Source organism: Felis catus, chromosome C2 (assembly GCF_018350175.1).
Source record: "Felis catus isolate Fca126 chromosome C2, F.catus_Fca126_mat1.0, whole genome shotgun sequence".
Classification (NCBI taxonomy): domain Eukaryota; kingdom Metazoa; phylum Chordata; class Mammalia; order Carnivora; family Felidae; genus Felis; species Felis catus.
The window spans coordinates 152,509,564-152,536,725 of NC_058376.1; the positions used below are offsets into that span (position 1 = coordinate 152,509,564).

The 27,162-nt window shown below is 49.2% G+C and overlaps 1 protein-coding gene and 1 pseudogene across 5 annotated transcripts in view; one reads left to right on the forward strand and one right to left on the reverse strand.

Annotated features, from left to right (window-relative positions):
* Window positions 1-869: 869 nt before the first annotated feature.
* CTDSPL (CTD small phosphatase like) overlaps window positions 870-27,162 on the reverse strand; it is a 121,298-nt gene continuing 95,005 nt past the window's right edge. For 2 of the 5 annotated variants that reach the window (XM_023260745.2, XM_023260744.2), the window contains 6 exons: window positions 21,954-22,055; window positions 15,855-15,911; window positions 12,348-12,440; window positions 8,389-8,574; window positions 4,437-4,558; window positions 870-3,470 (listed from right to left, as the gene is read on the reverse strand). In XM_023260745.2, the coding sequence (XP_023116513.2) occupies window positions 3,404-3,470; window positions 4,437-4,558; window positions 8,389-8,574; window positions 12,348-12,440; window positions 15,855-15,911; window positions 21,954-22,055 (627 nt within the window). In that variant the 3' untranslated portion in view covers window positions 870-3,403. The other 3 variants (XM_023260747.2, XM_023260746.2, XM_023260748.2) reach the window with 2 other exon arrangements.
* On the forward strand, window positions 17,730-19,521 carry LOC123379813 (annotated as a pseudogene).

The window sequence follows — 27,162 nt, forward strand, 5'->3', positions numbered from 1 at the left end:
CTGGACAGGGCCCGGGGGGGCGGGGCATGGCACAGACTGGCTGTGGGGGATTCCGGGGTTTTGTCTTCGGTAAACACGTTTCCTGGGCCGACCCACACGCTGTGTACTATGTGGTTTGGGATGAGTGTATGTGCCGGTGGAAGCCTGTGACCGAAAGACTGCGCAGCAGTTTCCCTGGCCTCCGTTTTCTCATCCACCGAAATGGGTGAGACCCAATGAGACTGTTGCCACCGGTGTCCTTTGCTGTCTGAATCAGGGAGCTCTATGAAGAAACAGTCCTGAGAGTGGGGTGGCCATGCCCTGGCTCTGCCGCGACTCCCGGGCAGAGGGGCACTGGCTGCCCCTCTCACCTTCGTGCACAGAGGGGCTGAGGGCAGGGCCTGGAGGGTGTCCCACTGGGGGAACGCGGTCTTGAATATCCTTACTCTTTCTATCCCTTGCTGTGCTCCAGCTGGCAATCCCAGCATCTCAGGCAGCGCGCCCAAGGGCTCTGGGTTTAGGGTACCTTACTCCACACACAATGCTGGTGGCGCCGACGGGGCGCCCGGGGCGGGGGGGGGGGGGGTGCTGTGGTTCTCTCTGCTTGTGGAAGCCGGGAGCCACAGGGGGAGCCACACTGCTTCCGACTGGGGAGACGCCACCAGGGGGCTTAACACTGGGCGGGACGGTTTTCCAGCCTCCCCTGGGGTCATGGTGCATGACCCCTGGGGCTGCTGCAGCCCGCCCTCCCCCCCCCCCCCCGCACCCCGTCTCTGCCCAAGCTGGGGCCCCAGGAGCCCCGAGGCGCTGGCTTGAGGCCGCGCAGGGGGAGGGAACAGAGAGGGGGAAGAGACGCCGGCGCCGGAGAAGCAGTCCATCCACAAGAGGGCGCAGTTTCACGTGTTTATTTTTGGCAGGAAGGAAATCATTGCAAACCTCTCGACGGACAAGGCTCGCCCCTGGAAACGTGCACATTCCACATGTAGTATTTCCCAAGTAACGCTGGCTTGTTTATCACATTCAAATGTCCAACAGAAATCCACGACTACCCAGGCACCAGAATCTCCACTACGGGTGGGGGGAGGGGGGTGTTAGTCTGCAGAGAAGCTCCCTGGAGAACGAACAGGAACAGACCCCATCAAATTTACAGCGAGAGAGGAGCAGAGGCAGCCAGTGGCTTTTGCTCGGGTAACTGCAAGCACGTCAAGCCATCCACTCTCTTCTCGAACCCTGGCATGCCAACTGCCCATCACAGCACCTTTGAAAGCAGAGGCACAAACGTCACGAGTGTTTGACCCTATAGGGCTGTGTGGTTCTAGATTTTATCAGAGGGCCGTCTTTAAAATAGAGGGTCTTCGATGTTGCCAGGTTATATAGACTTACAGATTTCTTTTTCCAGACCAGCAGTTCAAATGCTGCAACCATGACCAGTCAGTGTCATCAGGGCCTCACGTCTCCAAAGTCACCTCATCAAAACTGCACTGTGTCAAAGGAGCTTCCCCGCCAACCATGGGTTGTGACAGGTGGTGTTCCTCCTTGGGATACAGATACATGGTTTACAAACAGCTAATGTGTGAAACCGCAGACCAACACAGAGGATTCCCGAACAACGGAAGACAGAGCAGTGACAACCTCGGATGCCTGGGCACCTCCGCTCAAGGCCCGGCCAGAGACGCCATAACATCACCGGGGCGGAGTCCACAACCCAACATATCTCGTCCCAGATCTTAATGTAAAAAATACTTGTCCAGGAGACTATATATTAACCTGGTACCAAAAGGGCCGTGGAGACTCAGGAGGTCGGGTTTCTCTTTTGGTTGAAGAGTTGGGGCGGGGGGGGGTGGGTGGGGGTGGGTGGGTATTTTGGTAACATGGGAAGCAATATGGCACAGAGAAATAGCTAATAGGGTTCATTAGGTTTTAAAGCCCACAATTTAATAAAAGGTAATAATTAAAAACAATACCCGTATTTACCTTAAAAAACATAAACCCCAAACATTCATCTCATTTCTTGGCCTTATGTTAGAATTCTATTGCTTCATTTACATGTAGATGATTAAAAATATAGAGAGAGATCTAGATATTCTGGTTATGTACACAAAGCAGAATCGAGGGTTAAAACAAAAATGGAATTTTGGAGTGTGGTCAAATAAGGTGCACAGAATCCAGAACCCTCGGCGGGGGGGGGTCTGCTGGCCCCCCCTTCCCGAGACACTCTGTGTCCTGTGATGGCAGGAACCGGGCTCCATCCCCCACAATCGTGCAATGGTGCTCACGGTTTCAAGAACTACTAGGTGCAGTGTTTGGCTCAAGCTTGCCAGTGTCTTCACTCCGTCTCTGAGAAGTGGGACACTGTTCCTAGGTCCGATTCCCCTGAAATACTCTAGAACTTCGTCCTCTCTGCCCCCTGTTCCAGAGAAGACCTCATGGTGCCAGCAGAGAAGAGGGCATGGCTGAGGGTCTGGGGCTCTCACCAGGACCGATTTCTGTGTGGATTGCAACACACGACAGACACTGGACTGCAACATTCGAGACATTTAAGGCAGCGGGTTGACTTAATGACTAGTTTTCCAGATCAAGGGTTATGGCGTGTGCAGATCCGCCGTGGAACTGCCGTGGTCTGTGCTGATGCGAGCAAGGGGCTGTTTCTACTTTAACTGGCATGTGGGTTACTGGATTCTGCACACTCAGAAAGCTGGGGGACCCGGTTACCCCCGAACACTTATTTCTCTTCTGAATGCACGGCAGTCCGCGGCCCAAAGTGCTGTTGGGAGGACACGATTGGCAGCTGGCTTCGTTATCTTGTGAACGAAAGCGAGAACAAAATTTTACTTCGACCCCCATTTCCACACTTGCTAGCGCCAGTCGCTTCCACCAGAACTCTGGCGGAGGCCCGACCCACAGAGGACTAAGGCAATGGTGCCGACACGAAAGGGTTCTTCTAAATTACTTTTAAGAGCAATACTTTATAGACTGTCTTGTCACTGGGAAAGGCTGCAGAGGAAGCCCCGGCCCGGGGAGGGCACCCTTCCTCTCCCTGGCTCGGGGCGAGGGGTTCCACCTCTGGACAGGTTTCCCCAACCCCAGGCTGTGCTTCAAAAGAGAAGACCAAGAGGGGACTTGGGCCACGTCAGCGGGGTGGCTGGGGGAGGCCACGGGTTCTCGAGAGAGAACGGTCGGCTCATCACGGTCTCTGATGTCGACTGCAGTCGGAAACCAACACCACGCCCGTGTGGCGCGCTGGCCCCTTTGTCTTTGTTCCCTTCTGAACTCCCATGGCCAGAGCCGGGCAAGGGGGACTCTTGGTGCAGTCCTGCGGTGGGGCGGGACACCTACGTTTCTGACCCTGTCCGAGTCTGCAGCTTAGCAGTGAGCAGATTCTGAGCATAGGCACAGTGGCAAAGAACAGTGTAACAGCCGCTGGTCAATTCCATTTGGTGGCAGCGCAATAGCAGCAAAGAAATTTCCCAAACAGCTCCGTGTGTATCCAGCTTTTGGAAAGGAAAACATTTTTTAAAAAATCAATCAACAGGTTGTTTGTTTGTTTTTTTTTTTTAAATATCCAAGGGTTTCAGCGTTTCTGGTAACTGCTCTACCCAGAACGACGACGACACAACAGAAAACACACAGGAGTACGGCAGTCGTGTGGGAGCAGAAGTGACGATGCCACTTTTCAAGGGGGGGAGACTGGGACCTCAAGACAAACGTGTCCCCATCGGAAACAATAGCAATAACATAAAAGAAGCTGTCGTTCCCTAAAGGGCCGAGCCGCACAACTGCAGATACATTCCAAACTGGGTCAGTAACGAATGGAGGCGCCGCCGTGGTCGCCGCGACTCCTGTCGGGAGCCCGGCCCTACAACATGCCACAGGGCGTCTGGGCGGTCACACCTGTTGGGAGACAGGCTTCTATGACTCACCTCCAGCCCTAGCCGCCCCGCCCCCCCCAGGTTCTAGAAAATTGTCGTAGTTGTCTTCTTAGAGAATCTAAGACAATAAAAGACTAAAAGATGTCTGGAAATATGTCGTGTAGAAAAATTAACTCTCAGCTTAAAATAACATTCAAAAAGGCACTTCATCCTGTAGGAAAGAGATTCTGAGTTGGGTCAGCTGCTCCGAGCTGGGATAGAAAGGGACCGGTTGTCTGCTTGGAAGGGGGGATGGGCAGTTGAAAGGAAGTCCGATAGATATCAAGCTTTTTCTTTTTTTTTTTTTTTTTCCATTTTTTTCTTTTTGGTATGTTTTAAGAAAAGCAAATACCGTAAAATGCATGTCCCTTTATGAAATCTGTTAAAAGAGTTCATCTTAAAATAGTGTTTCTGTTCTTAAAAAATAAAACAGGTAGGTATGGCCACTTTGACCTCGCGGCCTGGAGCACGGAGTGTCCTCGCTCCAGGCAGGTCCCCGAGGCCGAGGTCCCGGAGCGCATGGGCGGGGCGGGCGGAGGCCGGCGCTACCTGTCACAGAGTCTGTGCAGCATGCTGTACACGTCGTCTTCCCGGCTCAAGCCCTCGAAGAAGGGGATGAGGTCCAGCAGCTCTGTGTCCGTCATGTCATCGAACCAGGACTGCACGGGCACCTGGAAGACAGGGTGTGGAGGGGGCAGCTGAACCGTGCCCGGCACCGGGGGCAGCTCCTAGCCCGACTGGTGCCCGCACGTTTGGCATTTTCTTTGGTAAGGAGGACGGGTGTCTAAAAAGCATCATCGTCACCATCTTGTTTGTTCTCTCCCGTCCCAACTAAGGTGGATCCAGAGCTACCTGGTTCAGGAAGAAGGCAGAGTTCAGTGTTTGCTTTTTAAGTGAAGTGTAAATGTCAGGGTGTGTGCGTCTGCTTGTTTTGCTCTCCTGCCACAGAAAAGGTGGCCACGGCGCGGAGTGTATGAGAGCTGGCCTTGCCACCTGCCAGTTTCAAAAGCTCTTTCCACTGCGTCCAACAGCTCCTTACCCCTCAGAGCACTTGGAGCCACAGCTACCTGCCGGCCACTGACACCACGGAGCCCACAAACCGGGCACGGCGAGGCTTCCGACTGTGCCGCGCAGCCAAAAGCAGAGAATTTCCTCCCATCCTTAGCAGCGATCGGTTAAAAGGAGAAGTATAAAATTTCAGGACAGTCTGAGCTCTGGGCACAGACAGGATTTTCCCTTAGTTTTAGACGTGGGGGGTGGTGGTGGTAATGGGTAGCAGCCAGCGGTGCAAAAGAAGAGATGTAAAAAGGAATTTGGGGAAAGCGAAGGAGTTCACAAAAGTAACATTTTGGGCCCTTTTGAAGGACTGCTCAGAAACGAAACGATTCATTGTATAATTAAAAAATAGGCAGGGGCGCCTGGGTGGCGCAGTCGGTTAAGCGTCCGACTTCAGCCAGGTCACGATCTCGCGGTCCGTGAGTTCGAGCCCCACGTCAGGCTCTGGGCTGATGGCTCAGAGCCTGGAGCCTGTTTCCGATTCTGTGTCTCCCTCTCTCTCTGCCCCTCCCCCGTTCATGCTCTGTCTCTCTCTGTCCCAAAAATAAATAAACGTTGAAAAAAAAAATTAAAAAAAAATAGGGGTGCCTGGGTGGCTCAGTCGGATAAGCATCCAACTTGGTTTCAGCTCAGGTCATGATCTCATGGTTCGTGGGACTGAGCCCCACATTGGGCTCTGTGCTGACAGCATGGAGCTTGCTTGGGGTTCTCTTTCTTTCTCTCTATGCCCCTCCCCCACTTGTGTTTTCTCTCTCTCTCTCTCAAAATAAAAAAAATATATAAACAAGGTAAGGATTAACAAAAAAATGACTACTCCTGGGGGAAGGGCAGGAAAGAGGGAGAAGGCAGACATGGACACAAGACTTCTCCAAATTTATCTCTGTTGGTAGCTTTGATGTTGGAATCATGGAAATGTGTTACATAATTGAAATAAAATTAAACCATTAAGAAAAGAAAGCAATAAAAAATGAACCCAAGGTGCATATAAACTTGGTGACATAACCACACCGAGAATTATTTCAAGTGATTTTAAAACGTAGTGTTCTGTCCGTACATTTCTCAAAGACACCCTAAGTGCGTGCAATTGTCTTAGTAGTGGTAATAATATTAGTACTCTATTTGGAAACTATTAAACATATACTGTAGAATAAGTCAAATATGTAATGAAGTGTTAATGTATTTAGGAACCCAGAATTTCAGCACAAGAGAAGGAGATACAAATACAAAAATAAAACCAAAGAAACTAAATAAAAACTGTTATAACACTGAACTGGAAAAACAATATGAATTTATGATTTAATTTTAATTCTAAAAATATATATATGTTAGCTCTGTCTAGTATAAAAGGCCAGAAGCAAAGGACATCTCAGCAACAATGAGAGTCCATCTAAACTGTGGTCTCTCAATCCCATTCCCACGAATAGGAACAAGGCTCTATAGAAAAGTGGTTGATTCCAGGGTGGGGGTAAGAAACGGACAAGACGAGCCTGGAATATCTTGTTGCACCAGAAGCAGGAAGCTTTCAAAGACTATTGTTATTTGAAGGGATGTCCGCTGTCCAAAGGTGAACGAACATTTGAGCATACAAAAGAATAATAAATGTATTAAGTTATAACAATGAAAAACGCTTGAGTTCATCATAATGCCCCCCTCTTCCAAAATTCACTGGCTACTTTTGGAAGCTGCTAGACCATCGACTCATTACTCTGAAGATTAAAGAATTAAAGAAAAAGAACCAAGACATTACCCTGACTTCCCGATTCAAACATTCAAACGGAATTTAGGGTAATCAAGTAGTCGACGAGGGCAAATTCGATTTAAACAAAAAAAGGTCGGGGGGAGTTCTGGCCAACACATGTGGAAAGAATGATAGAATTTAGAAATCGCCATTTCGCAATTCTTAATGAAATAGTTGATGTAGGCAATGATCATCAACGACCGCTCAATTTCTAGGTCAAAGGTTGATGGGAAATTTAAAAACAGTAGGATCAGGCGAACAACACCTGACTCCAAAGATCAATTTGAAGTCTTTAAAAGTGGGACAGCCCGACATGATATGCCTCCTGATGTGACAGCATACTAAGTACACAATACCACCTGTGATCTGTTCTTGAAAAAACAAAACTGACCTGCACTGAATCAGGCAGTAGTGCTCTAAGTACTTGTTCAAGGGAAACATGGGAAAACAGCACGAGGCTGCAACTAGACAAATCCAGAAGAGAGGACATTTCTGTAAGACAAATAACTAGACTTTCTTCAACCAGTAAACAGGACGGAAGAAAAAGGGAGGGGGGGGAGAATTGTTAAGATTATACGCATTATTAACCAAAGCAGTGCATGGACCTTGCTTGGTTCTGACTCAAACAGTCCAAATGCAGGGCATTTCGAGATGATAAGGAAAATATGAACACGGTCTGGATATTAGAGAGTATTAAGAAACTGTTAGCTCTGTCAGATGGGATAATGGAATTGTGATTGTATTAAGAAGTAATCCTTATCTGTTAAGAGACACATGACAAAATGCATTAGGATGAATTTGATTAACTCACTATAATGAATGCATGTAAATATAATAAATTTGGAACGTTTACTCAAATAATCATTACTCACTAACTGAATCTAGCTTGAACTCAGTTCTTTGCTATATGGGGAGCCACAGAGCTCTGGATTCAAGGAAAGGACACTGGGGGGGCCTTTTGTTTAGTGTGAGAAGCCCAGGCTCGGGAGGAAGCCTGCTCTCCGGGAAAGGCTGCCTGAGCTGAGGGCCAGTGTGGCGGTCCTGCTGATGGCTGGCAGTCACCAGCGGGGTTGGCTGACCTCCCTTTCCCTGGAAACGTAGGACGGGAGGTGGGAGAGCATGTCTCTCTTGCTTGGACAGTCATGCTGCACCCAGTGAGCAGGCACTGGGGACTGTCACACCCCGGGGAGTTTTAGGTAGGAGGTGTCCCCACTGTATACTTTTCAGACATCATTGTGAGGTGGGAAGGCTTGGCAGGCTTGTCTGAAGGCCTTTATCGAGGTGTTTCATTCATTCTTGTTTAAGAACGTCTTCCGCTGAAGAGGTAGCCAGGCCTTTTGAATCTACGGGAGCCATGAGCCAGCTCCAGGAGGTTCGCGACGGAACCCTTCTCAGGAACATTAACAACGCTAAGATGCAGCCCCACTGAGCACTCACCCATCACAGGCACTGTTCCAAGTGCTTTCCACGCTCTGCCACGCTCGATCCTCCAACCCTCCTATGGGTCAGCGCCCCCAGAATTCCCATTTGGTGGACGAGGCAACTAAGGCTCAGTGAGGTGAACGAACTGGGTCAGTGTCACGCAACTGCTAAGTGGCAGAGCTGGGGTTTCACCAAGGCCAGGCCAAGAGAGCTGGTGCAGATGCTTGAGAGCACGAAGGCGAAGCTGGATGGCCCCGACCCGTGCTCTCCCCCGGGACTACTTACTGCGTTCTCAGGATGGAAGATGTAGGAGGCCGGAGAATTGTCCACGATGATCACTTTGCTCAGCTCCCGGCCCAGGCGACTCAGGTCTTTCACGTAGTTGCCACGATGGAAGACGCACGATTCTCTGAAGAGCCGGGCCCGGAACACGCCCCAGCGGTCCAGCAGGTCGGCCACGGGGTCTGCGTACTGGAAAGCGGGAGTCGTGGTGAAGGCCGGGCGCCTGGAAGAGCCCAGAGACCTGCCCCACTGCAGCAAGATCCACATTACTTTTCCAGACAGGGGTTCACATAACTGGACATGTTTTAGGATCCTGCTCGCTTTCCTCTCCACGTGTGTAAGACAGCCTGGCCGCTTCAACTTCTCTCACTTCTCATATCCAGTCCGTCAGAAGTTCTTGGCGGTTCTGCCACCAAGAGTATCTTGAATCCACCTGCATCTGTGCGTATGCCGCCCGGCTCCCGGTGTGTGTAACCTCTGCCTGGGCCAGCTGCGTGAGCCTCCCAAAGGGCCTGCCCGCTCCCCCTTGCGTCTCCTTTGCAGCCCACGCAGCTGACCCCTGCTGACGACACCCCGCCGCGGACCCACTGGCCCTGGAGTAAGGCCCGCACTCCTCGGGGCCCGCCCTGTCCCGCACGGCCACGGCTACGTGATGGGTGCCCCCGCTCAGCTCCAGCTCGTCACCCGAGCCGCACTGGCCTTGAACGTGGTCAGAACCCCTGCACCAGTGCTCCCTCCGCACGCAACATTCCCTCCTCAGGTCTCTGCACAAACTTCTCCTTCTGTCCCTTCGCCTTTTGGGTCTTGGCTTTCCTTACCACCCACGTGGAGCCACCGATACCTCCCTTTCTGGCTACCGGGGTCTCACGGTGGCTTCCTTCACAGAGCTCACCACCCCCGGGGATTACCGGATTTTCTCTTCTCTGGCCAGAGCGCAGGCCTTGTCTGGCGTGTTCACCAGGATGTCCCGGGCACCTTGCACCGTGCCCACCTCATGGTGGGGGCTCAGTAAACACTAGTTTTGTCACCGAACGAATGAGTAGATTCTGCATTTGGCTTGTGTGGCATGAGGCCACACTGCCTCCTACACATGCTCTCTGAGGAGCTGGTCTGGCCCAGCTTGAAGCCCAGGAGGTTTTTTTCAACTTTGTTTTGCTTTTTCAGTGAGAGAGAGAGAGAGACGGAGAAGGGGAAAGAGAGAATCCCAAGCAGGCTCTATGCTCAGTATAGAGCCTGATGCGGGGCTCAGTTCCACCATCCCGGGATCACGGCCTGAGCCGAAATCAAGAGTCAGAAACTCAACTGACTGAGTCACCCAGGTGCCCCGCAGAACCCACGAGTTTTATGGGAGGGAGTGTGGGGCTCACCATATTTGGCCTTCTCTCATGGCCTGGGGGATTTTCCCAAAGCAAGCTGAACCGGATAAAGAAATAAAGAGGTCATCCCTGAGGGAAAATCTTCATAAATGAAGATGTCGAGAAGACGGGGTTCCCATTGAGTGGCTGGGGCTGGAAGTGAAAGAGAGGTGACAGCACAAAGACCAGCAACTCTGCCAGGGAGGCAGGAAGTACCCAGAATGCACAGCAGCCCCCGGGGTGCAGAGAAATGCCAGCCAGTTGCAGGATGTGGGGCTACGGACCTACGGGCAGCAGCTCTACCTCTGTGGCAATGTCCTCCTTTCCCCAGACACATCCCGAGGGGGCAGAGTCCAGGAGCAGGCCATTTCCTGCTGACCAGGCAGGCACTGCAGTTTTCCGCTGGAAAGGGCAGTACCCACCGGTACTAGGAGGCTGACTCTAGGTGGAAATAGTGATTAATTTCCGCATAATTGTGAACACTGGCAGTGGCATACATCCTTCAAGAGAACGTCTGAGTCTGGGGGCTCCAGGCCTTAGAGGTAAATGTGGAGAATGTAAGCTTCATGAGGGCAGGGGCTTTGTCTCCTTTGTTCTCTGCCGTATCCCCAGTGCCTAGTACAGAGTCTGACACACAGGAGGTTCTAAGCAAGTATCTGTTGGGTGAACGAATCAAAAAGGAAACTTAGATGAGGAAACAGACGTAGAAGGGCTCTGACATCAGCTCAGGGCTCCTGTGGGTTTCTGGGCTGTGGGCCAGGAGGTCCACGGCACCAATGGTGCTGGCTGGGAGCTGAGCCCAGAGCCAAGAACCGGGGAGCGCCCACCTGTCTGCAGAGCTTGTGCATCAGGGAGGAAAGGGCCGGAAGGCTGCACTTGGGAGCCGACTCAGCTGAGCCAGGCTGGAGTAGCAGTGAGGGAAGGACTGGAGAGACAGGTGGAGGCGCAGGTGGGAGACGTCCAGGAAGAGACTGAACAAGGATGTTTAAGCGCTGGCGACTACTGCCGAGAAAGAGTGTTTCAATTTTGCCCGCTTCCCCCCCAAACGCCCTCCTAACCCCCACCCCCCAATTCTTAATCTACCACACCGGTGTCATCTTCCTGTTTGTTACTTCTGCAGTTGTCGCTTCAGGCTCCTCGGTGCCCCAGAGCCCCGCCAGGAGACCCATCCACGCTACGGTTCGTCTTGGTGCCATTCATGCGAAAGAGCGCCCACTGGGGAAGATTATGTCTTCCCCGAGGCCATGCTCTTTTTCGTAAGCCAAAGTGAGGCCTAGGTTTTGGATTCCCTTTCTACCGAGCTCATGCCCTAAGGCCTGCCAATGAGTCTGGCAGAACGTTGTGCAGGTGGGGCTCCCTCTCATCTCAGCCGTGACTGAGACATGATTCAGACCAGGAATGCCCCGTCTGGCAAAGCGGTATGTCTGGGCACCTGGGGTCAGAGTCCCCGGCACGCAGAGGAGAAGGGAGCCACCCCGAGCCAGGACATTGTAGGGGGTGGGGAAGGGGAGAGTCCTTGCAGCAGGTCTGGAGATGAGCAGATTGCTAACCTGCGCCCCACAAAGCTCATCTCTGGGGCCACTTCAGAGTCCCCAAGGTGCCCACGGGGACGCTGGTGGTGCCACCAACAAATGATGGCGCTGGCCCCATCAGAGTCAGGATTTGAGGGGTGGTCATGGCAAGGATCTCCTCCGAGGAGTGGGGCCCGCCTTCTCCACCTGAGGCGCAGCACCTCAGCACACCTGTGAAAGGGCAGACATAACCATACGGGGGTGGGGGTGGGTCGTCCTATGCACCTGCTACTCCCTTTAAACAGTGGGGAAGGGCAAAGAAACCACTCTCTTTGGTTAGAGCCAGTGGAGACGCTGGGTCAAAGATTCATACCAAGCTATAAGGCCAAAACATGTGGATTATTTTGTCACCATTAATAATTATGATAATTAAACCCTGAGCACCAGGAGACTTACCACGTGACAGTGCCCGCAGGGCATATGGAGCACAACAGGTGCTCCAGGAACGTTTGCTGAATGAGTCAAGCACGACGCTCTGCCCTTTACAAGTATTATTTCATTTGATCCACCCCATGTGGTAGAGGAAATCATCCCCAATTTCTAGAAGAAATGGAGTCAAGACAAGTGAAGTCACTTGTCCGAGATCACATGGCTCACTAGGGCAGTCAGAACCCTCCTCTGGCCCGTGCCTGTGGCTAAGTCTTGGACACTTATCCTTCCCCAAACCTGTGTAAGCCAATGGAGGACGCAAAGGCTTGAGCCCCTAGCAGGGGTCTGCCAGTCAACAGCCGAGGGGCAGATGCCCTTTCCCAGTTACACGGGACACACTGATTTCCTGGTCTGTGGACATCCAGCTTGAGGCGGCTGCAGGCAGCAACTTCACGGAGCATTTGTTCCAAAGGCTCCCTGTCACCATGGTAATAACCCAGAAGCCTTTCAGGCTGGCGCGGCGCACGTGGCCTGCATCCATCCCATCTGGGGTGGGAAACTGTCACCATGGAAACAGCTTCCCACACCTTAACAGAGGGCTGGCTGCCTGGCAGACAGGGGGTCAGGGTGGAGGGGCTGGGGGAGCCCAGCTGGGAGCAGGACGTACCTTGGCCAAGCTGGCAGTAAAGAGCACACACTCAAAGAGCTGGCCCATCCTCTGGAGGAACTCATCCACGTGGGGCCGCTTCAGGACGTACACCTGCAACGGCAGCAAACAGCAGGCTGGTCAGTCATGGCAGCTGCTGGGGTGGCCTGGGCCCAACACCCACGTAGGAAGAATTCCTTAAAAGGGAACTGCTCGCTGTCCCCAGCTCTCTGGGTGGTGTGGACACCCCAACTGTATGAGGGCTACACAGTCAGATGCGGCACGTTAGGCCGCACACACTCTCCTCAGACCGGGCTCCCGGTCTGAGTCTGGTGCACCCTCCTCTGAAGAGGGAAAGGGAAGCTGACCGCGGTTCTGGGGGTCTTAGGGATTTTCAGAACCAGTAAGTAGAAGGGTCGTGCCGTGTTTGTGCGAAACGGCTCCTTCTCTCACCCGTGTTTCTCAGTACGTGTTGTGGGTCAGGCCCTATGTGGACACCGGCTACGGCCCAGGGGCCGTCCATTCAGACGTCCAGGCCCGACCCAGTGTCTGGCAGCTCTGGGACAAGCGGCCACCTCGCACCCTCGACTGGAACACCTCTCTCGCCAGGAAGGCCTGGGGTGGGAGCGCAGGCCCAGCAAAGAGGCGAGAGGTGCCTTCCCTGTCAGTGTGGGAAGCCATCCACTTGACGCCACAAAGGTGGCTCTACTTGAGCTCGGTACAGAAATAGACTTTGGGGGACGTGACGCCAGCCTACTCCCAGGGCCCCATCAGGAGGGCCTCCAGGCAGAGGGGGGCAAAGAAGAGGCTTTCCTGGAGTGGCTGGGTGGCTCTGTGCTCCTGACTGGGGAACCTGAACAAATCTGAGGAGACCCGGGAAACGGGAGACAAGGCAAAGCTGGTGAGAGAAGATAGGGAAGGTGGGAGGAGGGAAGAACTAATTAAAACTTGAATAAATTCCATGTGAAATTAGCCACTTCCCTAAAATAAATCGAACTTATTAAAATTCAATTCAGCTCATATTCACGGAGCCCCAGCTCTGTGCTCAGCCTGAAGAAGTTACAAACATGAACAAAACACAGGCCTTGCCCTTGAAGAGCTCACAGTCTAGAGCAGATACAAACGAGAACAAATCAAAATGAGCATGCATATCCAAGTTGTAGTAGAGAGACAAGTTAAGGACAATGAACTGCCCTCTCAAGGGGAAGGAATCACAGAAGGTAACATCTGGCCTGGGCCTCGCAGGATGAACAAGAGTCCACCAGGCGGGTAAGGATGAGAAGCAAGCTTCCAGGCAGAGGAAGCGGTAGGAGCATGAGACCTGGCCTGAAAGTACCTGGGTGTGGGAGCAAGGCCAGAGCCCTTCGTGACCAGCCCTTTAGAGACGGGGGATAGACGAAGGGGCGAAAGAGGAAGTGTGAAAGGCAGGTCAGGGGGAGCACAGGTGAGGCCGTGAATGGCAGATGTCGCCAGCCGTCTATCCCACGGAGTCACAGAGGGGGGACGGGGCTCTGTACCACACAGGGGATGCGTGCACGGCAGAAGATTTCTGCACAGAGCCAGGACTCGGTGGGACGCTTGTGGCCCACTGAAAGACTGGGGTAAGCACGGTCTGTGGCCGCGGGTGGAGTGAAGGGCCAGAGGCCAGGCGGGTGGCGGGGGTGCCAGCAGGGCTGTGAGGAGCTGGGAGGCTGGGGTGGGGCTGGGGCAGGGCTTGTGGCTGCAATAGCTCCAGGCCCCTACTCTGTCCATGAGGCTCCTCGGTGCCAGAGCATGGGTGCGGCCTGTGGTCCTCAGTCCCCTTGGGAATGCTGCTTATGCAGAGGGCAGGAGACTGATTTGGGAACTCTGGTGTTGGTGCCTCTGGCAGAGAGGAAGGTCCTGGGCCCGGATGCCGGCGTCCAGGCCCGCGTCCGCGTGCAAGTAACCAAGAATAGGCCCATCGGGACCTGCACAGCCTATCCTGGATTACTTGAACGAGGCCACGGCCTTCGCCAGGGCCTTGGTCCTCCTCTTGGCGCCTGTGGCTTCATTCCCTCAGGAGAGAGGGTTTCTGATCCCACCCCTGGGGCCCTGGAGTATCTATCGCCATATGCATCACAGTACAGTCTGGAGGGAGGCTGGGGGAGCCGGGGTGGCTCCTTTGAGAGTGGGCTGGCCGTCGCAGGTCAGGCCCTGAGGGTCATGCTCACAGTTGCAAGGTAAGAAGGAAGGATTAATTTCTCTCCTAATTCCTGCCGTGCCAGTGGGCAGCCTCTCCTTTGTCTCCTTATTTTGTAGCAGAAGCCAAGGTAATAAATGAAGCCTTAACTGCTTCTCAGATGCTGAGTTAATTCAGTTGGTGCTTTTGCAAATGTTAAATGCCCAAGTGCCTGTCTTTTGGCTCCCTGCTGGCTTTTAAAAGCATGACATGTGGAGACACTAGAAATAAAGCTGCCTTTCCAAGGGCCAGCTTCCTGGCAAGACCTCCTGCCTGGGAAGGGAAGGGACCAGGGTATCAGGAAAAGAGCCATGGGCCAGGAGGCAAAAGACTGGAAGTCTCATTTGAATTCTTTCCATGATGTGACCTTGCACCAACCCTTTCTCTGGCCGAGCCTCAGTTTCCCCATCTGGACAACGACACGGTCGGACCAGCTGATTTCCAAGACATCAACTCTGACACCCTGTCCTCAAGGGCCAAGGAAACTACTGGTGTTGTTAAGGAAAGACATCCTGTTATGGCTCAAGCACCAAGAGAGATTTTCCTTCCCGGGATATAAACACAATCAGGCCAGAGACTCTCCCTTTAAGACCCTGGGTCGACAAGAAGCGGGTCATACCATCCCCGTGGAAAACCTTACAAATCGCCCCTACTCCTCAACTTCCAAGGCTAGGAGTTTTCCCACAGTGTTCCAGTATGTTCATAAATGAAGCTATTCCTGGAGAAGCTTCATGCAGATAAGGGGAAAAAAACCATCAGAACAAAGATGCGTGCCAATTAACTAGGGCATCTTTATTCAAAGTTGTCTCCTGATCCAAAAACACACATCCTTTTGGTTGGGATTTTGCTAAAGATCCACTGGAGAACATGATGTAGGAGTGACAAGATCAGTCTGGAGTGGCAGGTATTGGAAATTGACACCTCGTCCCAGCATCCCACCATAAGTGGGTACTTGTGGCATTTTCCTTTTGCCTGCTAGGAGAGTAGCCGAAAGCCATTACATGAGGAAGTTAATTAGACCATCAAGCTAGGCCAGTGGGGGATATGGAAACTTCTAAAAGTCTGAATCAAATCAAAGAACTATTCCAACTTGCAACCACATCTACTATCCACAAATGGATTATAGTTTCCCTTATACACTCAATATAAAGTGAATGCATCAGTGAAAAAAAGAAAGCAGGAAATCACTGTATTTATTTTACAAAGCTTGCTCCCTTTTGATTCAGTAATAAAAGTGTTGATGAAATGGGAATTTAGAATTAAGTTCATAGGAAACGTAATTGCCAAAAAATGCTAATTGCAGCTCAGATTTAGCTTCGATTTCTTACCTGATGTATAGTTCCATCGATTTCAACCGGAACAATAAAATCAGCATTACTAATGGGCTAGAGAGAAAAGAAATTATAATTAATATATCCGAAAGAACAATATAAAATTGGAAACTTTAGAAAGAATAAGGTTTGCCTGGACCAATGTTTTTATTATTGGAAAAAACAGCTAAACATATTTTTTTTAATGTTTATTTATTTTTGAGAGAGGCAGAGAGAGAGAGAGCGAGCAAGCAGGCATGAGCGGGAGAGGAGCAGAGAAAGGGAGACACAGAATTTGAAGCAGGCTTCAGGCTCTGAGCTGTCAGCACAGAGCCCAATGTGGGGCTTGAACCCATGACCCGTGAGATCATGACCTGAACCGAAGTTGGACACTTAACCGACAGCCACCCAGCTGTCCCTGGAAAAAAGTTTTAGGTGAAGGATGTTGAAGTATGCTTTGATTCCTTAAAATAAGCACAAGCAGGAAAGCACATTTTTTTCTGTTCTGAATATCGTTAAACTTTCAGCATCTCGGTCCAACCTCTTTATCATCTCCCTGGCCTAAACAACAAAAAGGTAGGGCAGCCTGGCCAGAGAATGGGGCTCCTCAGAAACTCCAGTTCTCGCCTAGAGCCCTGCCACATGGTGTGGAACCAGTACTGGCCACCAGGGGGAGGAGGTGAGAGCCCAGTGGTCCCAGAGGACTTGCGACTTGGGGGGAAACTGATTTGTATTGGACCCACGGATGTAAGCTGCCCCGTGATGGGCTGCTGGGCAGGAGATGCTGAGCACAGGACACAAAGCAGGGCCACAGACGTGAGGTGAAATCAGAGGCCACAGGCCACGGCCTCGGCTCCTTTCCCTCTGGACCTTCGTTTCTCCTCTCTTCCACAGCTGCGGTAATGGGTTTGATGTGTGCCCATGGCTCCATCTGGTCCTGAGCAGCAGTGATTTCCACCTTGCCTGGCACCGTCTCCTGCCCTGGGCAGTGGGGAGAGCCGGCCCACCCTGGATTGCTCTGTTCTAAGTAACACAATACCCAGCACAGCCACAAACTTAAGCCTATTTAAAATAACTCTTTGACAATACTAAGGATACTTAAAATGCAAACATGATTATTTCGGCAGTCCTCGTGTGAATCAATACCAGGTTTAACATGAAGTTCTAAATGGAAGTCCGCAAATGAGGTAGCAACTGCTCCAATGAACAGGCCCAAGAGACTCAGAACACAAACCCCTGGGAGAAATAGGAGAGAGACAGAGGGAAGACAGCACGTGTGCGGTGGGCAGGGGTGCGGACAGGGGTGTGCAGGGCAGAGTCTCTGGTCAGAATCTGAACTGGGGTCTGCTTTTATTAAGCCCATCATTGTACACATGTGCATTGTTCTTTGCTAAGTAAACAGAAAATACTAGATCACAGAACCATTGCTAAGCACTCAATAGAGTACCTGAAGCTTAAGATTACAGTTTATTCACTCTTGTGGTTGGAAGGTTGGAAGGAGGAGTTCAGTATTTTATAATTCCACAACCAAAATCCAAAATCATGAAGGAAGAAACTCTAACAAGGCATTATGAGATTGCAAAATCATATTCCATAGAGTATATTAAAAGAGAACAACCATTCCCCAGCTCAAATCAAGCCTCAGCCTCGGTTTCTTCTTACATGCTATGTAAAGGAGGCCATGCCAAGCCATGGTTCTTAACCTGGGTCTAAGAGCCTCTGTGCGAAACAGTTGTATGTTTACAGTTGTATGATCTCAAGAGAGGTCACAGCTTTCAGATTCTCCAAGGCCTCTGAAATGCCCCAGAACATTAAAAACTGTACAATAAAGGCAGTTGCCAGAGGGAAGGTGGGTGGAAGGATGGGTGAAATAGATAAAGGAGATTCAGGGCACACATACCTGGCCTTTGGCTCCCTGAGCAGCGCCATGGCAGTGGGCAAGAATAAGCACCTTGTGAAAGGTGGCAAAAAGGCAGCCACGAAGAAAGTGGTCGAACCATTTTCTAAGAAAGATTGGTGGGATGTGAGAGCACCAGCTACATTTAATATAAGAAATCCTGGAAGAACAGTAGTCATGAGGACTCAAGGAACCGAAATTGCATCTGATGGCCTCCAGGGTCGTGTTTTTGAAGTGAGCCCTGCTCATCTGCGGAATGATGAAGTTGCATTTAGAAAATTCAACCTAATTACTGAGGACGTTCAGGGCAAAAACTGCCGAACATCCATGGCATGGATCTTTCCTGTGACAAAGTGTGCTCCATGGTCAAAAAATGACAGACTATGATTGAAACTCATATTGATGTCAAGACTACTGATGGCTACTTGCTTTGTCTGTTTTGTGTTGGTTTTGCTATTAAAAACAACAACAACAACAACAACAATCAGATTCAGAAGAGCTCTTACACTCAGCACCAACAGGTCCGCCGAGTTCAGAAAAAGATGGTGGAAATCATGACCCGAGAGGTGCAAATGACTTGAAAGAACTGGTCAATAAATTGATTCCGGACAGCATCGGAAAAGACACAGAAAAGGCTTGTCAGTCTATTTATCCACCCCATGATGTCTTCATTAGAAAACTAAAAATGCTGGGGCACCTGGGTGGCTCAGTCGGTTAAGTGTCTGACTTCAGCTCGGGTCATGATCTCAGGTTTGTGAGTTCGGGCCCCGAGTCGGGCTCCGTGCTGACAGCTCGGAGCCCGGAGACTGCTTCCGATTCTGTGTCTCCCTCTCTCTGCAACCCCTCCCTTGTTCGCACTCTCTCTCTCTCAAAACTAAATATTAAAAAAATTAAAAAAAAAAAAAGAAAAGAAAAGTAAAAATGCCGAAGAAGCCCAGGTTTGAATTGGAAAAGCTCATGAAGCTTCATGGTTTGAAGGTGGTAGTTCTGGAGAAGTTACTGGGGATGAGACCGGTGCTAACGCTGAATGAGCTGATGGGTAAGAGCCTGTAAGAATCTGTTTAAAATTCAGACATTTAATGGTGACAAATAAAAAATCTCCTTTGTGATGAAAAAGAAAGAGTACGTGTATCTTGATGAGCACTGAGAAACGTATAGAATTGTTGAATCACTGTGTCGTGTACCTGAAACTAATAGAACCCTGTATGTTAAGTATATTTGAATAGCCCCCCCCCACCCCCCGCCCCTACAATAAAGGATATTCTGCTTGCAAATAGAGGCAAGCCAGGGAGGGAAGAAATGAAGAGACACTATTCACATCAGCTTCTGTATAATGCTCTTTGAGCAGGCCTTGGAGACATCAGGGGCTGTTAAGGTCCTGCCTTTGGAGTCAGGAACCCTCCATAGCCTCGGGCAGTCTGGTCAGCATTGCCCACACTCCCAGAGCCTGGGAGGAAGCTGTCCAGGCTGAAATGGCAAATAACCCCTGCTCCAAAGGGCTTTCCTCCAGAGGCCTTTGAAAAGTCCTGAGCAACTTGCCCACAGGGGAGAAAAGGCTTCCAATGCTGTTCAGAGCTGAGCTGGGACATAAGGTCATGGCAACCAGGGGACCAATCCTGGAAGGGCCCTCAGGGTGCTGGGGAATGAGGTGGTACCTCCAGGCCCCAGTGGCCTGTCTCACTGCTAGAGTACGTGTGTTACCTCCTCTACTCTCCCAAAGGACTCACAGACAACCGCCTGGCCTTGTCCTATCAAGGAAGGCTTCTGTTTAGTAAGAAGCAGGCATAAGGAAGGATGTTTCTGACAGAAAGTTCTTCAGGTAAATTTGATGGCTCTTCCAACGTCCCCTGCAATGGTCAAGGAATGACTGGTTCACGTGAGACACCCCCCACGCCCCCCAACCATGGAGCGTGCCTTCATATCTCTCCGCAAAGTAAGGGGTGTCACGGGTTGGGGTACAAGGAGGAATGGGATCAAACTGGCCAGTGATAGTGGAGCAGCTCATCTCCAGAAGCACCCCAAGAAAAATAGGACCAGGACCCTACTTCTTCCTTCCAACACACAGATACCCTATTTTTAAGCTTTTTCATCATTTGCCTCTATCTATCCATCTATCTTCCTTCCTTCCTTCCTTCCTTCTTTCTTTTCTTTTCTTTCTTTCTTTCTTTCTTTCTTTCTTTCTTTCTTTCTTTCTTTCTTTCTTTCTTTCTTTCTTTCCCTTTCTTTCGTCTGTCTCTCTCCCTCCCTCTTCTTTTTCTTTCTTTCTTTCTTTCTTTCTTTCTTTCTCTCTCTCTCTCTCTCTCTCTCCCTCCCTCCTTTCTTTCTCTCTCCCTCCCTCACTTTTTTCTTTCTTTCTTTCTTTCTTTCTTTCTTTCTTTCTTTCTTTCTTTCTTTCTTTCTTTCATCCTTCTTTCTCTCTCTCTCCCTCCCTCCCTCCCTCCCTTCTTTCTCTCTCTCCCTTCCTCCCTCCCTCCTTTCTTTCTTTCTTTCTTCTTTCTTTCTTTCTTTCTTTCTTTCTTTCTTTCTTTCTTTCCTCTTTCTTTTCTCTCTCTCTCTCTCTCTCTCTCTCTCTCTCTTTCTTTTCCTTTCAGTAGGCTTTACACTGGGCCTGAACTCACAACCCTGAAATCAAGACATGAGCTGAGACCAAGAGTTGTATGCTTAACTGACTGAGCCACCCAGGCACCCCTCATCATTTGCCTCCTTAAAAAAATTTTTTTTTTTGATGTTTATTTATTTTTGAGAGAGAGAGAGAGAGAGTGACAGAGGACAAGCAAGGGAGGGGCAGAGAGAGGGAGACACAGAATCTGAAGCAGGCTCTAGGCTCTGAGCTCTCAGCACAGAGCCTGACGTGGGGCTCGAACTCACAAACCAGGAGATCGTGACCTGAGCTGAAGCCAGACGCTTAGCCTACTGAGCTATCCAGGTGCCATGTCATCTGCCTCTTTAAAAAAATTTTAAAAATTTATTATTAAGGGACAGAGAGACACAGAGTGTGAGCAGGGGAGGGGCAGAGAGAGGGGGAGACACAGAATCCGAAGCAGGCCCCAGGCCCTGAGCTGTCAGCACAGAGCCCGACGCGGGGCTCGAACCCACAAACCGCGAGATCATGACCCGAGCCGAAGTCGGTCGCCTGACCGACTGAGCCACCCAGGTGCCCCTCATTTGCCTCTTTTTTTTTTTTTTCAATTTTTTTTTCAACGTTTTTATTTATTTTTGGGACAGAGAGAGACAGAGCATGAACGGGGGAGGGGCAGAGAGAGGGAGACACAGAATCGGAAACAAGCTCCAGGCTCCAAGCCATCAGCTCAGAGCCTGACGCGGGGCTCGAACTCACGGACCGCGAGATCATGACCCGAGCCGAAGTCGGTCACCTGACCGACTGAGCCACCCAGGCGCCCCTCGTTTGCCTCTTTTAAAAAACCTGTCTCATTTCAAAAAACGGAGAGATGGTTCATGAAGTCATTTCTGAATAGCGTAGCCACAGCCATTTCCCCACGGAGGCCCTTTGGTAATTCGTAACTTGTGCTGGCATTCTGGCAGGGAGGGGATGGAGTGAGGAACGAGGTAGACACGAGACCGAGACCGTCCGATGCTCCCTGTGACATCGCTGCAGCCCCGCCCCCTTCAGGAGGGAAGTCGTAAGGTGGACGGATCCTCATTCAGCTATGAAGCTTGTAAAAAAAAAAAAAAAATAGCCCAGCGACCTCCTGTCATGAAAAAGCTCACAACAAATGGCTGAACCTGCTCGCAGGCCGTAACTCTGGAAGTCTTCTTCAGGGTTGGACATCTTTCAAAAATTGGTCTGGGGAAACTTCCAAGACAGCAGGTTGCTTGACAGTTTTAACAGTGCCTCCCCTGCCCCTTCCAATAAGACACACAGCACTCTAGCTACCTTCACAAACACACCGTGGTGTCCTGGGGCACTGGCACATTGATCGCCTTTTGCCATCCGAGAAGTATTTCTGCAGGGGTTGGAGGGTTGGAAAACTCAAACCTCATAGGTAAGAATGGGGTCTCGGTGACACCGGCAGCCCAGCATTTCCCACCAAACTAAGTAGGTAGTATTTAACTACTCGAGTTAATGTTCACCGGAGGTAATAAGCAACTATTACTGGGATTTCTTCATGAACAGTGATGTCATCCTTTCTATTTTTCCTTTTCCAACACACTGTGACCAAAATCACAAAGGTTATGGATTGCTTTTTATGTTGATTTACCTTAAATGAACTGTGCACCAATGTTTCATCTAAATCAATGACCACACATTTCTTTCCATAGTCAAGCACCGTCGCCTCTGGAAGGAGGTATTTAGCTGGTGGCTAAAGTGAAAAAAAAAATCAGTATTATTACCTTTATGTAGAAGACATACCAACCAATCAATCCCCTTATCGCCGTATCATGTTGTCAGCGAGGTTACAAATGAGATCAGACATGTAAATGCCTGATTAAGCACATCATGGGATGTTCTTAAAAACAGTAGGACTACGTAGTTTACAACTGAAGTTTTAATAAATAATGTGCCGTTATCTGAATGGCTATTGGAGGGCCTCAGTTTTGGAACGAGACAAGTCAGGGTGTGAGTATCAGATCTGTCTCTTCTTGGCTGTGAATTGGGATAGTACTACCTGCCATGGAAGGCTGTTGCTCTCAGCTGTAACTGTGGTAAAATGCCCAGTGTTCTGCCTGGTATATACATGTGGCTACTGTTATTATTAAAATGCGCTACACAAAATAAATACTCAATTATATTAGCTATTCTAACTACACAGGCCCATTTCCTGGGGATCGTTTTTGTCTGAAGTTCCCTGTGGTATAGAAGTACATTTTACAGCTATACTGGAACCGTAGTGGTTTTTTGCTGGTTTGTTTTAACGACCACAATTTTCAGAAACTTGAAGAGGACCTATGGATCCACCAGCAAAGCACAATCCAAAAGGACTTCCAATAATAGAAAACAGAAATAAAAGTGGTCCACGTACAGGGCCCTGACTTGTGTCCACCCCACTGCAGTACTGAGTGAAGGTAGCACTTACTCCTTGGATCCTTAGTCTCTGGAGGTTATACTTTAATCCACATGGTGTTTGTGGATCAGAAAACCTATTTATGTCTTTGTAGTAGCTGACTCTAATCTTGTGGTAAAGAGGTTGTAAAGAGTTAATAAGCTGCTGGATATCGGCAGCCAAAGTCATTCGTGATTTAGAGTTTTATTTCTTTGGGTTTTGCCTCATTCTAGAAGTGATTCCAAGTACTTTAGTTTACTTTGTGGCATATTCCGTACCCAATGTTAACCAGCTAATTTTCTCTCCTGGAAGAAGGTCAAACTCTGTTCAATATTTAATGCAAAACAAAACACACACAAAAAACTGTGTCCCTAGCCACTGAAGAACAGAAAATTTAGCTTATCAAAACAAACCCTAAAACAAAACAAGAAAAAAATGAAATCAAGAAGTATTCCCTTTTGAATGGATTATCTCCTTTTTTGGAGGAGGGGAGACGGGAGGTTACAGTGAATATTAGTCAAGATCCAGGGTTAATTTTGGACTTTAGCTGGTTCACTAGTGAACGGAACACAGGAAGTCAACCGGGTAGGTAAATTTGCAAGCGTGACGATCAACTGGTCTAGGGCTGAGTGGTGATTCTCATTTGATAGGGGCTCTCTCCAGTGGGTGTTTCCTCCTGTCCAACATCATCTAGAAGAAAAAGACTTCACGTCCTCCCAACTCCCTTGGCTCTAATTAAAGATCACCAAGCAGTATTCCCTCCCCAGTACTCCCAGTAGCACCGGGAGGAGATGCACCTTGGACATGGGACATGGGATTCAGGGTCCTAAAAAGGATTCTGTCTTTCACTATAAATCAGCAAGCAAGCAGGGTGCTAGAAACATTACAATAAACTCGCAAGAAGAAGTTTTGTATCCAGTGTTTCAAAAAGGCAGAATATGGTGAGCTCTGTAAGTGAACATAATAAAGAGGGTTTGAGCTATTTCTGTTGTTCGGGCCATAGCAGAAAGCATGCTTGTGACCAGAATAAAATTTAATTTCTTATCATACGATTATGTAATAAAAACACATTCTCATTGTAAAGAATACAGACATGCAAGAGACAACTATTTCCTTTTCCCTGCTCCCCATTCCTCTCCCGGGTGCCCCTCTTTTCAGTTCGGTGCATGTCTGTCCAGTCTCTATGCATTTATATACTAAAACAACATTTAAACTTTATGTAATTGCTCGCCTGGGAAATAAGGCTCTAGGGATGGAAACGATTCCATCCCTAGCAGATCTGAAAACGTCAAAGATCTGCCAAAAGCGGCTCAGTTATTTTCCGGACCTGAGAATAAAAATTACTTTCTGAGCATATTTAACCCACACTTTGCAAGCACTCTCTGAGTTAACAGGACAGAAAAGACCTCAGGTACTACTGGAAGAGAGAGAAGAGGGAGAAGAGAGAGAAGAGGGAGGAGGGTGAGACTCCTCATAAGTAAGCTACTGATTTAGCATTTGTGCTGCAGAGAACAAGGCGGGGCTGGGGACAATGGGTAAGGAGGGTTCCATTAACCCTCAGCCCCGCTTCCTAAACACACACAGCTTCTCTGAGAGCTTGGCTTTAGATTAATGCAAATTCCTCAGACCACTGGTAAAAATTCTTCTGGACAGCTGTGTCCTTGGAACACGCAAGGACACTATATAGTTGCAATAGTGCTTTGTTACTTCAATTGATCTGTTCAGGTGATGCTTGAATTATTAACTAAAAACGTCCTGGGGCAAATTTTCTCCCAGGCCATCAAAAAACTGGAGAACAAGAGAGACACCAGTTCCATCAAGAAGAGCCTTTTCATACAAACCTCTTGCTCCAAAGTACACGGAGGACACTGCCAGGGGGATGGAGAGGGTGAGGGTCGGGAGCAAAAACGTGGGGGGGGGGGGCAGGGGGGAAGGAACCTTGGTTTGCCCTCTAAGATTTAGGAAGGGCATTCATTCCAGTTCTCTTCCTGGGAGAAGATCTGGAATTTTCCAACCTCGGTAGTGAACTGGCAGCCATGAATAGTTAACTCTCAGGTTCCCGGGGCACCCATCCCACTTACCCTCACAGGTCTTAGAGGCGGAAACGTTCTTGGCACACTAGATTGGGGTTTCTGCACATAAGAGTCCCAGGCTCACAGTCTGCACACTGTGCTCCCCAAGCCTCAGAGCTGAGGGCAGAGATCTCAGGGCTTCTGCGGGAGGAGGCGAAGGAAACTCTAGACCATTTTTAATCATAATCGTTCTGCCGATAGGTTCTCCATAAGGTTTGGTGGGAAAAAAGTACACTACTGTTTACTAACAGGCTTAGGCACACAGGGCAGAAATGTAATTGCTAGAAAACTCATTTCTCCTCTTATTCTCCTCTCGCACCGTCGTGACTCAGTTACACTGTCAACCTTGCACCGTGAGCATCGAGAGTGAGATTCCTCCAAGAGCAGCAATGGGAGGAATCGGGTCACAGCCCCAGTCACATTCCGCATTCCTTGCTGGGGCCAAAGCATTTGAACTCTCACCTTCAGCCAAGGCCACCCAAACTTCAGGGGATTCTAAACCTGGCCCTCTGCTTCTTTTCCTTATCCTTTACTACCTGACTTTTATTATTGGATAGCCCACGAGGCTTCCAATAAGATGTGTGGAGGGCCCCAAATCCCAGCTGACGGCTGGGCAACAAACGTTACTAAGCGGAATGTTGTAACATCAAGTCCAGATAAAAATGTCATTTTCAACAGGTGTACAAAAAGATGGATTAATCAATAAATAGTGTCGAGACATGTGACTTGCCACTCGGAAAAGGCAATAAAGCCGGATCGCTACTTAACGCCTTACCCCAACGTGAATTCCAGATGGATCACAGATTTAAGTGTAGAGATAAAACCATTAAAACGCTAGGAGAAAATATGGGTCACAGTCATAGAGTGGGGAGATCTTTCTAAGTGTGACATAAAAAACCAGGAGCCATAAGGGATAAGATTAAAACATTTGCCTGCATAAAATTAAACTTCTTTGTGGCCAAAATGATTATAAACAAGGCCAAAAGATATACCATAAATCGGGGGGAAAGTCCTAATTTCCTTGAAATTAAAAAGATAACAGTATAAACTCTAAAAGAAATGAATAGGGAGGCAGGAAGACATATGGACAATAAACTTGTGAAAAGATGTTCATCCTCATTCATAAAGAAATGCAAATCAAAGCAATGAATTGATACACTATTCTTTACTCACAGATCAGCAAAAATTAAATATTTGATTATTGTCATTTCTGATAAGGGAATGGGCAATCCCACACACTCCTGGTGGGAATGTAAATTAGGCTTTCAGAGGACAACTTGGCTTTAATCTACCCAAGATGTAAGTTATATCCTTTGATCTAGCATTTCTACAATTAGGAACTGATCACAACAGATACTATAACTCAAGTCCATAAACATACGTGCACAGGAATATTCCTAAGAGAAGTATTAGTAATAGTTGAGAAGTGGAAACAAAGTAAATGCCATCAAGGACGAGTAAAACAATGAGGCAGATCACTATGCACCGATATTTGGAAAGATGTTCAAAGTCTATTGTTTAAGGCAAAAAAATACCTTGCAAAATTCTCATTTGTGTGCATATGGTTGTGTTTATTTAGAACATTTCTGGAAGGATACATAACAAATATTAAAAGTGATTATTTCAGGGATTAGGCCCATGTTGGGAGATTTTTTCTTCTTTCTACTTTATTCTTACAGTATTTTTTAAAACTATGAGCTTGAATTATTGCTTAGTAAAAAAATCAAAGGACCAAAGCTGCACACATTAAGAGAGTGGCATGACATTAAGAGGGGCATGGTGGGAAGCAGAGATGCGGGGGTGGGGGTGGGGGTGGGGGAGGGGAGTGGGCTCCAGCCAGAACTACACTGGGCACCCACAGGCTCAGGGGTACCTTTCACCTTCAGGGCCTGGAAACAGCTTTCAAGAGGCTGTAGGCCCTGGTTTGGGATTAGCACAAGCCTGGATTTCTGGCCCTACGGTACGGCACCCCAAGCTCACAGGGGCTCCCGGCACCCACCAGGTCCCCTGTGATCCAGAAAGGGCACAGCTATTTCATTTATGTGACTTGTGGCCTTGCCATGTGCGTACAGATTCTGCAGGGGATCCCAAGTCTCGAATCCTGGGGCTGAACTGGACTCCAGATGGACTTGGGCTCAGTCGTGCATGCCCATCGGTAGACTGCTTTTCTGGAAGCTCTCACTCAATGATGCAAGTTACTTTAGCTAGGCTTTGTTTTTCTGCAAGATATTTCAGAGATTCACGAGGCCTGACCTAGACTCTTATTTGTAGGAAGGAGCCAGCAGTGTATTGATCTAACACCGCACTAAATTATATAAGGGATCTTTTTCCCCTTGGCTGTTTCATTCTGGGAT